Below are 13,799 nucleotides of genomic sequence, written 5' to 3' on the forward strand. Positions count from 1 at the left end.
GGAGTCGGCATCTAAGGCGTCACTTTTGATGTGATCAGTGGGACGAGCGGCCGCTCCCCCTGCTCCCCCCCAGGTACACTACCCCGCCCCTAGGAGCCAGAGGGACTTGCCAAATGCTTCCTGGGAGCTGCCCCAGGTAAGCACCGCCGGGACTCCCCACCTTGCCCCCCCGGCAGGTCCCTCTGGCTCTTAGGGGCAGGATGGGCACCCACTACAGTGGCTCACGAGACCCTCCTGCCCGGTTCTGGGGGCAGTCAGGGGACAGGGGAGGGGGGTGTCAAGGAATGCGGGGGGTTAGATGGGGCAGGAGGCCCCGGGGGGCAGGGGTGGGCCACGACCCCCTCGTGGGGTGAGGAGGGAACTGGTTGTTAAGATTTTGGCAGCTCATCACTGGGTGGGGGGACATGGAGACTTAGGGAGAGACAGGGTGGGACCGAGGGGTATCAGCAGAGCAAGGTGTTTAGTGTCGTGACAGATGTGGGACACCGGGGTGCTGCAGATCAGGCTTGGGTGCTTCTACGCCGTGTGACAAAGGAAGCAGCCGGGGAGCTGGAGCTGAGGTGCGTGGGGGGCGGGAGGGGAGACCTAGTCTGGAAAGGGGGTAACCCCAGCGGGAGGTGCACAGGGAAGCTGTGAGTGTGGAGGGAACCGGAGGTTTGGCCTGAGGTGTCTTGGCAGAGCTGCAGGGCGCAGCTTGCAGAGCAAGTGCCCATGTTGGGCCTGGTTCAAACAGAACAAACAAGCTCAGCGCAAGCCCAGCGCCGGGCGAGGTGCTGAGAGCCAGGAACCGCTCTGCTCTCGCAATCCCTGTGTATGTAATTGGGCTGAGCCCGATTATGCTCCTGGCACCACCAGGGCCAGCAAGCGCTCTGCTGCCCAAGGACAGCTCCCCAGGGTAGGGCCCCATCATACAGCCCAGTCACCTATGGGAGCAGCATGGAGAGCCGCCAAGCTCAACGCTGCCTCCTCTGGGGGATGCTGCCCACGGATCGGCCCCTCCCTGCTGCGCACGGCTCTCGGGTTGGTCTGCCAGGAACACCATGCACGCCTGTCTCCCTCTCTGCAGCTCACCTCATACTCCTGGGAGAACCTCAGCCCGTCGTTGGCCTTCAGCCTGTCGATGTTGTCAGCGAGATCCGTCACCGGGATGGGCGGGTGGTCTCGCATACCTGGCAGGCCGAAGAGAGGGGGAGGGCAGAGTTACTGCTCTGCGCCAGGCACGAGCGCGCGACGGCAGCACACCGGAGGCGGACAGTGACTATGGGGCGCGCTGGGCGGGATGGATGGCCCGCGGCATGCTGCGCGGGGGACAGAACAGACGGGATGTGCAGGATGGTCATGGCCAGGTGAGCATGCTCAGACGTGGGCACAGGGCCTGGCCGTGCAGAGGGTGGTAATGCTCTGCCGGGGCTCCCGCACAGGCTGAGGTTGAACACACTGATTCTCAAGAGCGCTAGCTTCCCCCGGGGGAGGGGTGGTCTCATGACTTACCCCTAACAATTACAGGGTCCCCAGAGGGGCTACTGAGCCCCTGCCTTGGCTAGTCTACGTGGCAGCCGAAGGGGCATGCACACCAGTTGCTGTTTACCCACCGATGCTACCCAGGGCCCGAGTGGGGCAGCACGATTCCCGGCCCCAGGCCTGCCCCCTCGCATCTCAAACCAGCAGCTGTGAGTGAGAGCACTGGGTGTACTGCAGGCACCTCCTCTGCATGGCTGGGTGCCAGGCCTGGGCCCCTACGGACCTCAGGGCTCCCACTCACTGGCCTGACTGCCTCCACTGCGTTGCGGCTGTGCCAGGCAGGCTGGCGGGAGCTAGAGGCCTGCAGGGAGCTGGCCTGCGTCTCTCAAGTCCCCATGGCCACTGTGTGTGAGTGTTGATGGCACATGGCCCTGCTGGGTGGTCTGGCTGGCTGGTGAGAAGCGCAGGGCCCCAGGAGAGATGGGCTGAATTACACGGGGACAGGACAGAGATCAGAGGAGAGATCCTTATTACAGCATTTGGGGTTTACAGCCCAGGCCCCGAAGGACCCTTTGCCCTGATCCTGAACCGATGAACTGGCAGGAACGGGGCTGGAAAACAGCTCATCCAAGTTCTCAGGGCTTGTGGCACCGCAGGCTGCACTGTGGGTTTCCCAGAAACCCCACGTGGTTAATGATGATTAATGGGCGATGCTGTTGGTATACAGGCAGAGAGGCAGGAAGGCTGGAGCCCAGCCAGGAGCCTTCCAACAGAGCTCGGCAGCCTCGGGGCACCCTGGCTGGCAGTGATGGGCTGCTACAGCAACCCAGCAGGAGCATCCATCCAGCAGTGACAAGCCACCAGATGACAGCACAAGCATCGCTGCACATTGCAACGCAGCCACTGGGGAAACCGCCAACTCTCCCAGCCACAAGGGCCTGTCACCACCGTATAAAGGGAATTGCACAGTGCTCGGAGTCCACCCCACACGTGCGCCCTCCCTCCACCGAGTGCCGCGAGCACCACCCCCATCATGGCACAGAGCACTGCCCAACAACCGATCTGGGGCAAGGTAGGGTCCCTCTGCCATGGCATTAGGGTCATCTCACCAGTGACTCGCTGTTGGTCTCCACACTGAGGCCACTGCCCCACCCAGCAGAGGGCACAGATCAGCACTCCGTAGCCCCGAGCTGTCCATGCGCTGCGCCAGGGCCCCAGGGAGCAGCTGTGCAAGTAATGGGCATGTAGGAGAGCTGGCAGGGAGGGGGAGACAGGCTGGAAGGTGTGTGCTGTGTGTCAATCCAGTGCACTACCAGCCTCAGCATGGCAGAGCCATGGGACCACAGCTCACACCACAGCTGCAGCTGCTCCCTGCCGCGTGGGATTCCCCAATAGCTGGTCAGGGCCAGGCTGCAGCAGGCTGGGAGCACTAGAGCTCCAGGAGCAGCCCTGGGGGAGGGGTGCAACACCTTCCCCAGCGCAGTGGCTCCTGAACAGCACCCACATATGCCAGGGGGAGGGGTCTGGAGAGCTCTGCGCTGCACAGCTCCTTGACTTCAACATGCTTTTCCAGGGAGGCCTCTGTAGCAGGCAGAGTGGAGACCAGAGAAGTGCTGAGAACGCTCCGGCAGGCCCTTGGTGGGAGAGCCAGAGATCCCCACTAATCCCGACAGGACTGCAGGCTGCAAAGCCCTTAGTACCGGCCAGGGGGTGCAATTCCCAGCTCTTGCTCACGTACTTGGCTCCCCAGCACCGGTGAGGACAGACCTTTATAGTTATTTGGGGGTGAACTCAGTCTGAGGCTCACGAGAGACAGAGACTCCTAGCTACTCACACAGCTCTGCTCCCACACTGCTCTGCGCTTGCTTCTTGGCCAGGCCCTGCGGTCTGGGCCAGCTGTGTGGTGATTTGAAGGCTGACGGCTGTCTAACCACCCAAGTTATTCTGGATTAATGCAGGGTGTGGATTTAAAGTGGAGCAACTATTCCGGAATAACTCCACGTACAGACAAGCCCTGACAAGTGTCCCTCAGCACGCAGAGAACCTGTCCCCTCTGCTGCATTTCACCGGTGGCCAGAGGCACACCAGAAGCTGGTCCATCCAAGGCAAAAGGAGAGTGTGTTCAACTCCTGGGCCACGGAAGGCCCTTCAATTTGTCCTTTTAGGGGATTTAATTGGCCACCTCTAAGGAAATGTCTGTTGTCCTGCCCACACCTGAGACAGAACTTCACAGCTGCAAAGTGCCCCATGCCCAGCTGTGCCCAGCGACCTGCCAAGGGACACAGCAGATTGGGCTGCATGAGCTGGACTGGAATGCAGCTCTGAAGAGAAACAGTCGTTTGCTAATCAGCTGGGATTATTTTAGTGAGATCTTCAAGGCCAAAAGCCTTGTAGCCCCCAGACTGCTTTTGTGCTGTGCTGAACTGCTGGAGTGTGACGCAAATAGCACCAGAACCTGGCCTGTGTGGGAGGTCTTGGCCCATTAATCATGTTAGAAAGTGAAATTACTGCCACTCTAATCTGCTGTGAGTGAGGGTGACCTTCAATGACATCATAACAAAAATTACAGAGACGAGAGAAAGGGGAAGAGAAAGAAAAGCAAAGTGTCAAGATAAATACAGGAGGGTGAAAACTAACTTGAGATATTCGGGCAACTGGGGACACTGGAACCTGCAAAGAAAAAAAACGGGGCAAGAACAGAAATCCCATTAGCCGTCAGACAATCATCGCAGAGGTTCAGAGAGGGAAAGGCAGAGAGATGAGGATGCAAAGGAAAGAGCAGAGTTTGCTGCAGAAAAGCAAGGACAAGCTGGAGGCTCCCTCCTGCACTAAGCTGAGCCACATGGGCGCGCTGCCTGGCTGGGGAACTGTGATAACCTAGCAGTGGAAGAGTCAGTTTTTAACCCCAACCAGCACACTTTACTGCCGCTGGGGTACAAATGAATGTGCTGCTCTGAGTATGTGAAATGAACACACATCCCACCCTGACCCTCCGTCATCCAGCTGCAAACCCTACGACTGCCCACGCCTCCAGGGGAGGCAGGCGTGAGGTTAAGGAGCGGATGTGCACTGGGGAGGGGGATGGAATCACATTCTTCCTGGTGGCCAGAGAACACGGCACCACCCAACCTAGCTGCCGCTGCAGGGCCAGGCCTTCAGAATTCCAGCTAGCCGCTGTCCTCAGCCAGAGGCCTCATTGCAACACATTCTACTGCTTAGCAGAGACACAGCCTGGCAAAATGGCACATTAGTACAAAGAGGCTGACAATTCGTGAAATAACCTGGGTCTAGAGCAAGAACCATTAAAGCGATAAGGCTTAATATTTAATAATGGCAGGTGGATTAATTATGCATTAAACAAGGGTTTCCCAGCCTCTGTGGTCTCCAACAGGGACTATCAGGCACCAGCCCGTGCAGACCTGATTCCAACATGTCTTGTTCGTATCATGCCCATACAGCGCTGGGGATGAATCTCGGATGGCGGACAGCAAAGGTGCTGTTTGTGCCCCCTGGGCTCAGAGCCCGTCAATGCCCCTTCATTCATCAGCACAGTCTCCTCATTTCTAGCCATGAGACTCTCCTTCCCACCTGCTGAGACTCGGCAGAAGCATTAGAGGGACAGGAAGTGAGAGAGAAACTTTGCTTGGGAGGGAAGTGCCAGATCGCTGGAGAAGTGGGCTCAGCAGCCAAGGGAACAGAGCCATCTCTGGGGAACTGGGCTTTCCTTCCCTTACGCCTGCCTGTGCTCCATTTGTCCTGACACATGGGGGATGGGAGACAGGGGGTGGCCTGCACCCCTCTGCCCACCAAATGTGTTTCTTGTGCAGATCTGTGTAGAGTCTTGCCCCTTTGTGCAGCATGTGACAGAAGTACATCTGACATCCTCTGGAGTGCCCAAGCGTAGGGGCCATGAATGCATCCAGGGCCCCTGCGGGGACAGGATCCTACACAAAATCCCAACCAGCCCTAGTGCTCCAAATAATTGCAAGCAACCATGGCTGCTTCTCGCTGGGGAGTGCGGCCGGTGCATGGAAACCAGGTTTGGAAAGCACGTGCCCGGCACACAAGCAGTCTGAGCAAACCCCCAGGTACTGTCACCCTAAGGCCCTGCTGCTGCACCTCACCAGTCCCCAGCTCCAGCTTCAGCCCTGCACTCTGTGCGCTGGCAAAGCCCTGGCTGTGAGCTCTCAGCTCCTCCTTTAGCTGACTGCTCCTCCCTCTCCCAAGACAGTAACAAACAATCTTCTCCAAAGTCGCTGCATAATATTTGATTTATTTCATACCCTGATGAGACCCACAGCCCACTATTTATGGCAGAGTTGTCACCGCATCCTTCCCCTCCAGTGTGGAACACGAGCCTGACACGAGTACTGCCTAGCAGCTACACAAGCCTGAGCCTCCTGTAGCCCCCCAGCCCTGCCCCTGTCCAACCTCCCCTCTCAGCAGAGGAAGGGGAGAGCTGGGAAGTGGTGCTGACTCAAAGAGCTGCAAACCAGCAGTAAGACAAAAGCTCTCGCTCACCCTCCCTGCCCAGATCTAGCAGGGTTCCCTCAGGACACACTCCCTTCAAAAGCCTCCCATTAGACAAAAGCTTGTAGCCAGAGGAACAGCAGGAAGAAAGGGAAGGTAGGTTCCGTCCTAGAAAAAGTCACAGGCTGGAAGGCAGCAGGGACCGGGGCGTGCCCTCATTTACTGCTAACTGCCCCCACCACTGAGACAACCCAATGGCCCTTCTGCTGCATCGAGGACTTGGGCTATTCTGAAAGGGGCTCAGTTAGCTTGGGCGTGCCGGTCTCTGATCACGCTAATGACAGACCTGGGGCTTTCAGAGACACATGGGTTACAAAGCAGCAGCATGAGACGTCCCTGCACTGGAAAGTACAGTTGCCTCCAGTGGCTGATACACTGTCTATGAACCCCAGGCACCACAAGACAGTGCAGGCATGACTGGTGATGCTCCACACACTGGGTGTGACCGAACCCTCATCCTCTGGACTGCCAGCACTGCCCCCAGCAGCATCCCTCTCTGTGCTGGGGAAGAGCTATACTCACAGCTCCTTCTCTTCCCCACACAGGAGCATAGCAGGAATATCCTCCTCTTGAGCCATTTATCAGATCTCAGTGTGGGAGGGGGCCTGCCCTGCCCAGACACAGCTGCTGTCTGACAGCACAGAGTCTTCGGCAGGCCAGCATCCTCCCTCATTTTGCTTGTTAGCAAGGCTGAGACTCCTAGGACATGGTCAGTGCCAGCACAAACCAACATCCCTCGGGCAGGTCAGAACGGAAAATCCTCAGAGCTTCCCTGAGCCCTGAAGTCTCCCTGCCAGAGCCTCAGCACAGACACTGCAGCAATTTCCCTGATCAGCCACCGTGCAGCCACATCCTGCAGTGTACAAGCCTCGCTAACCAGCAGGGAGTGGGAGGGCCTGACACACACCAAGCTTCTGCCTCCCAGGCCCCTCCAGGACCTGTGTGGCCAGGGGAGCAGCATGTCAGCTCACGGAGCAGAGATGTGGGAACTCTGCACAAAGACCACTGGCCTTATCGCTATGGCTGGGAAGGGGTTGAACATTTCAGAGAGTGCCGGGAGCGAAATCCCCTCAGCCCAGTGTCTGGAGATGGGAGGGAGCTCCAGAACACCCCAGCGAGGGCAGGCACTGCCAACAGCATCCTACCTGGGGTCTGGTAATTGAGGCGCCTCATCTCGACAGGGTCAGAGGAATGAGCCAGCAGGGAGTCCTTGAGACCGATGGAGTGCTCGTCCTTGGACGAGGGGGAGTTGGCTCTTTTCCTAGGGAAGGAAAACACACAATTGAGGGGCACAGTGAGGAAGTGCATGTCCCACAGAGCAGCATGGCCATCATGCACACAGCTGGCGTTCAGGCAGTTGCCTGCCAGCAGGGCAGACACGGGGGACTGAATGTACTGATGGGTGCCTCTGCCCATGAGCTCGGCTGCTGCACTCCCGGGGCAGGGAGCGCCACTCCCTGAGCAGCTAAATCAGCTGCCCAGTCACTGTCACAAGGGAAAGCAAAACCACATAAGAGCCCTCCCTGCCTGGCCCAGGGCTGCAGCTGGGGGCCATGCTGGATGTGCGTGTGTGGGGGCGGGACGGGGGCTGCACACAAGAGTGGCAGTCAGGACTCCTGGGCTCTCTCCAGTTCTGGGAGAGACTGGCAGGAAGTGCTCAGAGCAGGGGGCCAGGAGGAGTCAGGACTCCTGCATCTGAGACCCAGCTGTGCCACCACCTCTCTGTGGGACCATGTTGCTGGCCTAAGGTCTCCACCTACAGAGAGCGGATGAGCACTCTGACTTCACACTGCAGGACGACAGGGGCTTACCCAGCGAGTGTGTGGGAAGCCCTTAGGAGATGCCATATTCCGTACAATGTATTTATCAGAAGCAAAGAAGAGGAAGCAAAACCCCATTACCTCTTACTCTCCCTAGGAACTATTTCCTGAAGCGGAAGGATATAGTCAATTTTTCCCCAAGTATTAAAAGAAATGAAATGTCAAGAACCATAGTGTAATGGCATAAAGACTCTTCAGGGTATGTTTTATTGGGCCATTAATACATGTCTGGAATGGCTGAAGGCACCCAAGGCGTGTATTAACGGGACAATAAAGCACACAGTTGTCTCTTAATGCTGTATTTATGTCACCACCTTGGGCGCCGATCTTGGTGTAATTCACTAGCTACGGAAGGACAGACCAGATTGGTAATTGGATGGGAGACCTTTAAGGCAAACTTGGCACTGCAAGAAGTGCTACGTATGTTTCAGATGGCACCACTCTTCCCCTTGCGTTACAACTAAAGGGAATGTCCCCGTGGGGTACTAGGGGGCACTGTGCTGTGCGGAGTGAGGACATTTCTCTGGGTCAGTGCTGACCCAAATGCCTCAGGGTAGAACTAGAGGGTGCTGCTGGGATATTGGAAGCTTTGTCTTTTGGACAAAACATAAACCCAGGGGGCTGCCCCACTGGTGAATATCAAAGACCCCACAGCTTTCTGTAGGAGACAGGCATATTGTCACCAATATCCCAGGCCAATTTTAGCTTGTATCCCCATCTACATTCACCAGCTTTCCTCCCCTTTCTAATCTGTTCTGAGGAGTTGCTGGGCATTGTTAACAGCTCCCATGTTTCATCCAGAAGCAGCTGCATTTTGGACAGGTGGGTGACCGGAGTCTCACATACATGACAAGAAAGATGCTGATCCAGTGCAGGGTATTACTACTTACACACTGATACAGAGCTGTGCACATGGGTTTCTGCATTAGTGCCTGCTGTGGGGAGCGGCAAGACGTCATTCGTTGTTTGCTGATTCTATGCAGCAGAACTTTCATTCACTTGGGGGCACCCAATCATGACTGAAGTTCAGTTTGCAGCCAAAACATCTGGATATTGGGACTACAAGACATTGGGGGCGATCGGTGGGGGAGGAGCAGCATGTGATCCTCACACCAAGTGGAGTCATCCAAGCATCTACCAAGTCCTCTGACTCTTTGAGAGCCAGACAGGAGAGTTCCCCGACTTAATAGCATCAATGGAAGGAGAGGGACAAGCGCACACGAAAGCACTCTCTCTCCTGCTCTCAGACACCATGGTGAGACACGGCATATGCTATCGTACTTTGGTCCCCAAGTCCTTGGACAACGTGTCTTGGGTCTCTGTGGGGAAGGAGGCAAAAGAGGTGTTTGATATTAGTCAGTTTCAAAAGCCCACACAGGGCTTCTATGAAACCAACAAATCCAGGCTGTCCAGACTTTCATGCAATTACCAATAGTTGGATTCAATCCATTTGCATTTGAGATTTAGAACTCCAGGGAGAAAACCCCTCAGAAAAGAAGCTAGAGAGCAAAGCCTTAGGAGAAAGCAGCCAGACTCAGCACCCGGAGGAGAGCTGGGAGGCACTGTGTGCTGGGTGCTGCTGTCTCACAATGCCAAGTGAAGAGCACAATGGAAGCGAGTAATTTAATTTCTGAAGAGTCCATTTCACAATAGGGTCTGGGGAGCACAAACAAAACAAAACAAAACAAAACTAAGCCAAGCTGGGTCCAGCACCCAAAGGGACCTACAGACAGACAGACGGTGGAAAACCCAGGTGAGGGAATATCTGCCCTGGGCTTCCACAAAACATTCCTTGTGTGGCTCAGAAACCACTTGTGTGTGTCAACTTCCTTCAAAGGGCCCTTCCTGGAGACAGGGGAATTACCGCTGGCCATCGGCCCGGGCCAGCGCATAGAGGCGGGGTTTGAATTATGGAGCCCAAGCGCAGAGGGCACTTTCCCAAACAGCACAAGCTCCTTGTCAAAGCAGTGGCCACAAGCTGGCATCGCACCCATGGCAAGGTCAGGGTAAACTTTACCAGCTGCAGGACACACCATGTTACAGACACCTACGTTCTCACTTGAAAGACCAGCTATTCTGGGAGTGCAAAGAAACCCCTATAACCACCTACAATCTACTCTGAAACATTTCTAGATTTGTAACCTACTTGCAGAACACTCTGGCACAAATCTTGTGACCTGTGATTGTCAGCCACGTGAATCGCTAAAGGCTGCGGGGTAGGATGTGGCCACTGCCTTCAACCCTTGGCTTTCGCCACACCTGCACGCAGGGACACACCAGACAGTAGGTTCTTAAAGGGGGAAGTAGATTTTAAACTTTAATCGAAGAGGGAAGAGAAAACAGATTCCTACCTTTCTTGTTTACTAGATCCAGAGAAGAGCAGAAACAGAAGAAAGGAGGTGATCACTGACTGCACATGCACAGAGCTCCATTTAATCAGAGAACAAAGCCAGCTCACTTCCCCCAGCACAAAATACACATAGAAAGAGAGAATCCAGGAGGTGAGCTGATAGACTCCAACCAATTACAACTGAGTGGGCTATAGAAACTCATGTAAATGAACCAACAGTTCATCAAAGAGACTTACAATACAGGATCACACTACAGAGCTTATGGCCCATGTATGGGGACTAACCCACGGAGCTTGGAGGGCTGGTCCTTCAGCAGGGAGCCCAAAGCGCCAGTGGGGCGCTCAGCCAGAGCTGTGAGGGGCATCAGGAGGAGCAGCAGCATTTCTGTCTGGGTTTAGCTCTTAGTGTCCATGGCCTGCAGAGGGGTGGAGTGAAGCAAACAGGCTCCTCAGTAGGGGAGGGGCCAAGTGCTCACATCTTCAACTTCACCAGGACACTCTGGCTCTGGAAACCAACCTGGAGCAGCTAACCCGAGAGTAGGGGGACTCCTCCTGGTATGCCACCAGGGACAGATAGCTTCCGCTTCCCCCGGGGCCCTGGGACACCTCCAGCCTCCCTCTTCTTTCTGTACCTGGGGATTCACATTCATGACCCAGCCAGCCGTCTACTGACTTTACAAACCAGCCCTATATGCTGCTTTGCATGCCCTTCACCATGCCCGTAGGCCTTGAACTGGGAGGGGCAGCGTCAGATGGGGATGGGGAACGTGGGTCTGACAGAGGGAGGGAGGGAGGACCCTGGGTGCCGACATGCTGTGTGGGGAGAAGGCCTGGCTCTCATAGAATCATAGAATATCAGGGTTGGAAGGGACCCCAGAAGGTCATCTAGTCCAACCCCCTGCTCAAAGCAGGACCAAGTCCCAGTTAAATCATCCTAGCCAGGGCTTTGTCAAGCCTGACCTTAAAAACCTCTAAGGAAGGAGATTCTACCACCTCCCTAGGTAACGCATTCCAGTGTTTCACCACCCTCTTAGTGAAAAAGTTTTTCCTAATATCCAATCTAAACCTCCCCCATTGCAACTTGAGACCATTACTCCTCGTTCTGTCATCTGCTACCATTGAGAACAGTCTAGAGCCATCCTCTTTGAAACCCCCTTTCAGGTAGTTGAAAGCAGCTATCAAATCCCCCCTCATTCTTCTCTTCTGCAGACTAAACAATCCCAGCTCCCTCAGCCTCTCCTCATAAGTCATGTGCTCTAGACCCCTAATCATTTTCGTTGCCCTTCGTTGTACTCTTTCCAATTTATCCACATCCTTCCTGTAGTGTGGGGCCCAAAACTGGACACAGTACTCCAGATGAGGCCTCACCAGTGTCGAATAGAGGGGAACGATCACGTCCCTCGATCTGCTCGCTATGCCCCTACTTATACATCCCAAAATGCCATTGGCCTTCTTGGCAACAAGGGCACACTGCTCACCTTTTGAAGAGCAGGATAGCAATGACGATAATGATGATTAATATAACGGCCAGCACCGGTCCCATCACCCACAGCATCTCGGGCTCGTCCTGCTGCTTTGCTGAAGACACTTCCATCACAATCTCATCCGAGTAGGGGCTGGCTGCGTACCTCTTCTGCAGAGCACGGTGCAGGGGGGAAGAACGCAAACATCTGTTAGGCTGAAGGAAACGACCACTTTCCATCCTACTGTACAGCCCCCTGCCTCTGCCCAGTGCAGGGGGGCCTGGCTCCCACACCCAGGGCTCCCTGTGCGCCCAGACATCGTGCCAGCAAGCCAGGACACAGCACACATGGATATCCGCCTTGTCCCCCTCCTGTTCCTGGGAAACGGCACAATCCAACTTAGAGCAATTCTCCAGCCAGCCAGCTGAGCTCCCTAGGTGCCGAAATGGAACAGCCCAGCTAAGAGCAACTCCCCACACTAGCAGCCATGTTAGTCTGTATCCACAAAAAGAGCAGGAGGACTTGTGGCACCTTAGAGACTCACTTCATTGGATGCACGCAGTGGAAAATACAGTGGGGAGATTTTATATACACAGAGAACAGGAAACAATGGGTGCTACCGTACACACTGTGAGGAGAGTGATCAGGTAAGGTGAGCTATTACCAGCAGCAGAGAAAAAAAACCTTTTAGCAAATTACAGGCTTTGGAATCCCAGGCACCGCCTGGGGCCGGCTGATGAGCGCTAAGTGGTTTATAAGACCTATTATGCTGATATAAACACATCTTCCCAGGATGGGGCTCCAGTAGGAGAACCCCTGCCAGGCCAGACACTTCTCATGAGGGAACAAAAAGACAAGAGACGTCTCTGTGTCTCAGCTCTGTGAGCAGAAATCTTGGCGCAGGGGTCTCTCGCTAGCAGGGTCCTTCCAAAGAACTAGGTGTGGTGGCACAGTGACCTATGGCCTCAAAGAGGCTGCTTCTTAGACCGAGTACAGCAGGGCAGGATTAACAGACCCAACGCCCAGCTGCAGGCTTGTTATGCTGCCGTTGCTAAGGCTTATGTCGCCGTGGCATCGCTTCACAGCTCAACCTTACTGGGTCAGAGGGGTTAAATACTGCAAAAAGCAATCCCTTCCACCTGGAGAGAAAGCTGGAGCCACTCAGAGTAGCACCTGCTGCCCTGAGCTCAGGAACTAGAAACTGTCCAGCCTTGCCATAGACAGAAAGTTCTGGTCACAGAAAAGGTGCCCGTGGATCTATACATTGCCTGCTTTATGGTTAAGTTCAGACACACAGTCCATCTGGGTGTAGGTGCTAAGGGATGGGTGGGAAAAGCAAGCGAGCCTCACATAAATGCACACCTTGATCTCCTCTCCTGGGCATCCCGGATACAAACAGGAGTAGCATACGGACAGGCCTGCTACCTACGACCCCATTCCGGCAATACACAGGTTCAACCCTCGGGTGCATCTAGTCGGATTTATCAGCAGCCTGCAGCGGCACTGGCAGCAGGTTCTGCTGGGGCTATGCGCCCTTGCACGCCCCACATGGGGTTCTGCAGACTTCAGTCTCTTCTCCTTTCCTGGCCAATGCCTGTGTGTGGCTATTAGGGGCACTAGGGAGATAGCTCGGGCCCCCCAGCGTGCAGCTCTCCAGCACCCGGGTGTCTGGCACTCTCCCAGACCCTGACACAGGGATGAGGAGGACGACGAGCTAACTCCATCTCCGCGCCAGACCCTGCCACGGGGCTGAGGAGGACGACGAGCTAACTCCATCTCCGCGCCAGACCCTGCCACGGGGCTAAGGAGGACGACGAGCTAACTCCATCTCTGTCTCTGCCAGACAGGGGAGGGGAGTGGGAAGCGGGAGGGAGGGGCTCATTGCTGAGGAAGGCGCAAAGGTCCCACAGAAGACAGGGCTAAAGGCCACTATCACATGGAGCCTCCTTCCCAGCTCCAGGGCGCTTCAGAGCATTTGCCCTGCTGGGCTTGCAAAGGGGCCTGAGACTCCAGCGTCCCCTGGCCTCCCCCCAAAGCAAGGAAGGAGCCTCAGCGAGGATGACGTTTCCAAGGGCACCCACTAGTGCCTGGACCTTTCCAGAAGGAGCAGGGGCCCTTGATGAGCCGTGCTCCCAGCGCCTGGCTGGTGACGAGCCACACTCGCCCCGACTCTTG

At 55.6% G+C, this 13,799-nt stretch overlaps 1 protein-coding gene across 22 annotated transcripts in view; it reads right to left on the reverse strand.

The window, feature by feature from the left end:
* Positions 1-13,799, reverse strand: part of PTPRF (protein tyrosine phosphatase receptor type F) — a 617,705-nt gene that overhangs the window by 32,822 nt on the left and 571,084 nt on the right. For 10 of the 22 annotated variants that reach the window (XM_038412822.2, XM_043520354.1, XM_043520352.1 and 7 more), the window contains 5 exons: positions 11,640-11,794; positions 10,163-10,174; positions 7,137-7,252; positions 4,099-4,131; positions 1,072-1,169 (listed from right to left, as the gene is read on the reverse strand). In XM_038412822.2, the coding sequence (XP_038268750.1) occupies positions 1,072-1,169; positions 4,099-4,131; positions 7,137-7,252; positions 10,163-10,174; positions 11,640-11,794 (414 nt within the window). The remainder of the gene's footprint in view (positions 1-1,071; positions 1,170-4,098; positions 4,132-7,136; positions 7,253-10,162; positions 10,175-11,639; positions 11,795-13,799) is intronic. The other 12 variants (XM_043520358.1, XM_043520353.1, XM_043520364.1 and 9 more) reach the window with 3 other exon arrangements.

The sequence above is a fragment of the Dermochelys coriacea genome, chromosome 8, assembly GCF_009764565.3.
Source record: "Dermochelys coriacea isolate rDerCor1 chromosome 8, rDerCor1.pri.v4, whole genome shotgun sequence".
NCBI classification, from domain to species: Eukaryota; Metazoa; Chordata; order Testudines; family Dermochelyidae; genus Dermochelys; species Dermochelys coriacea.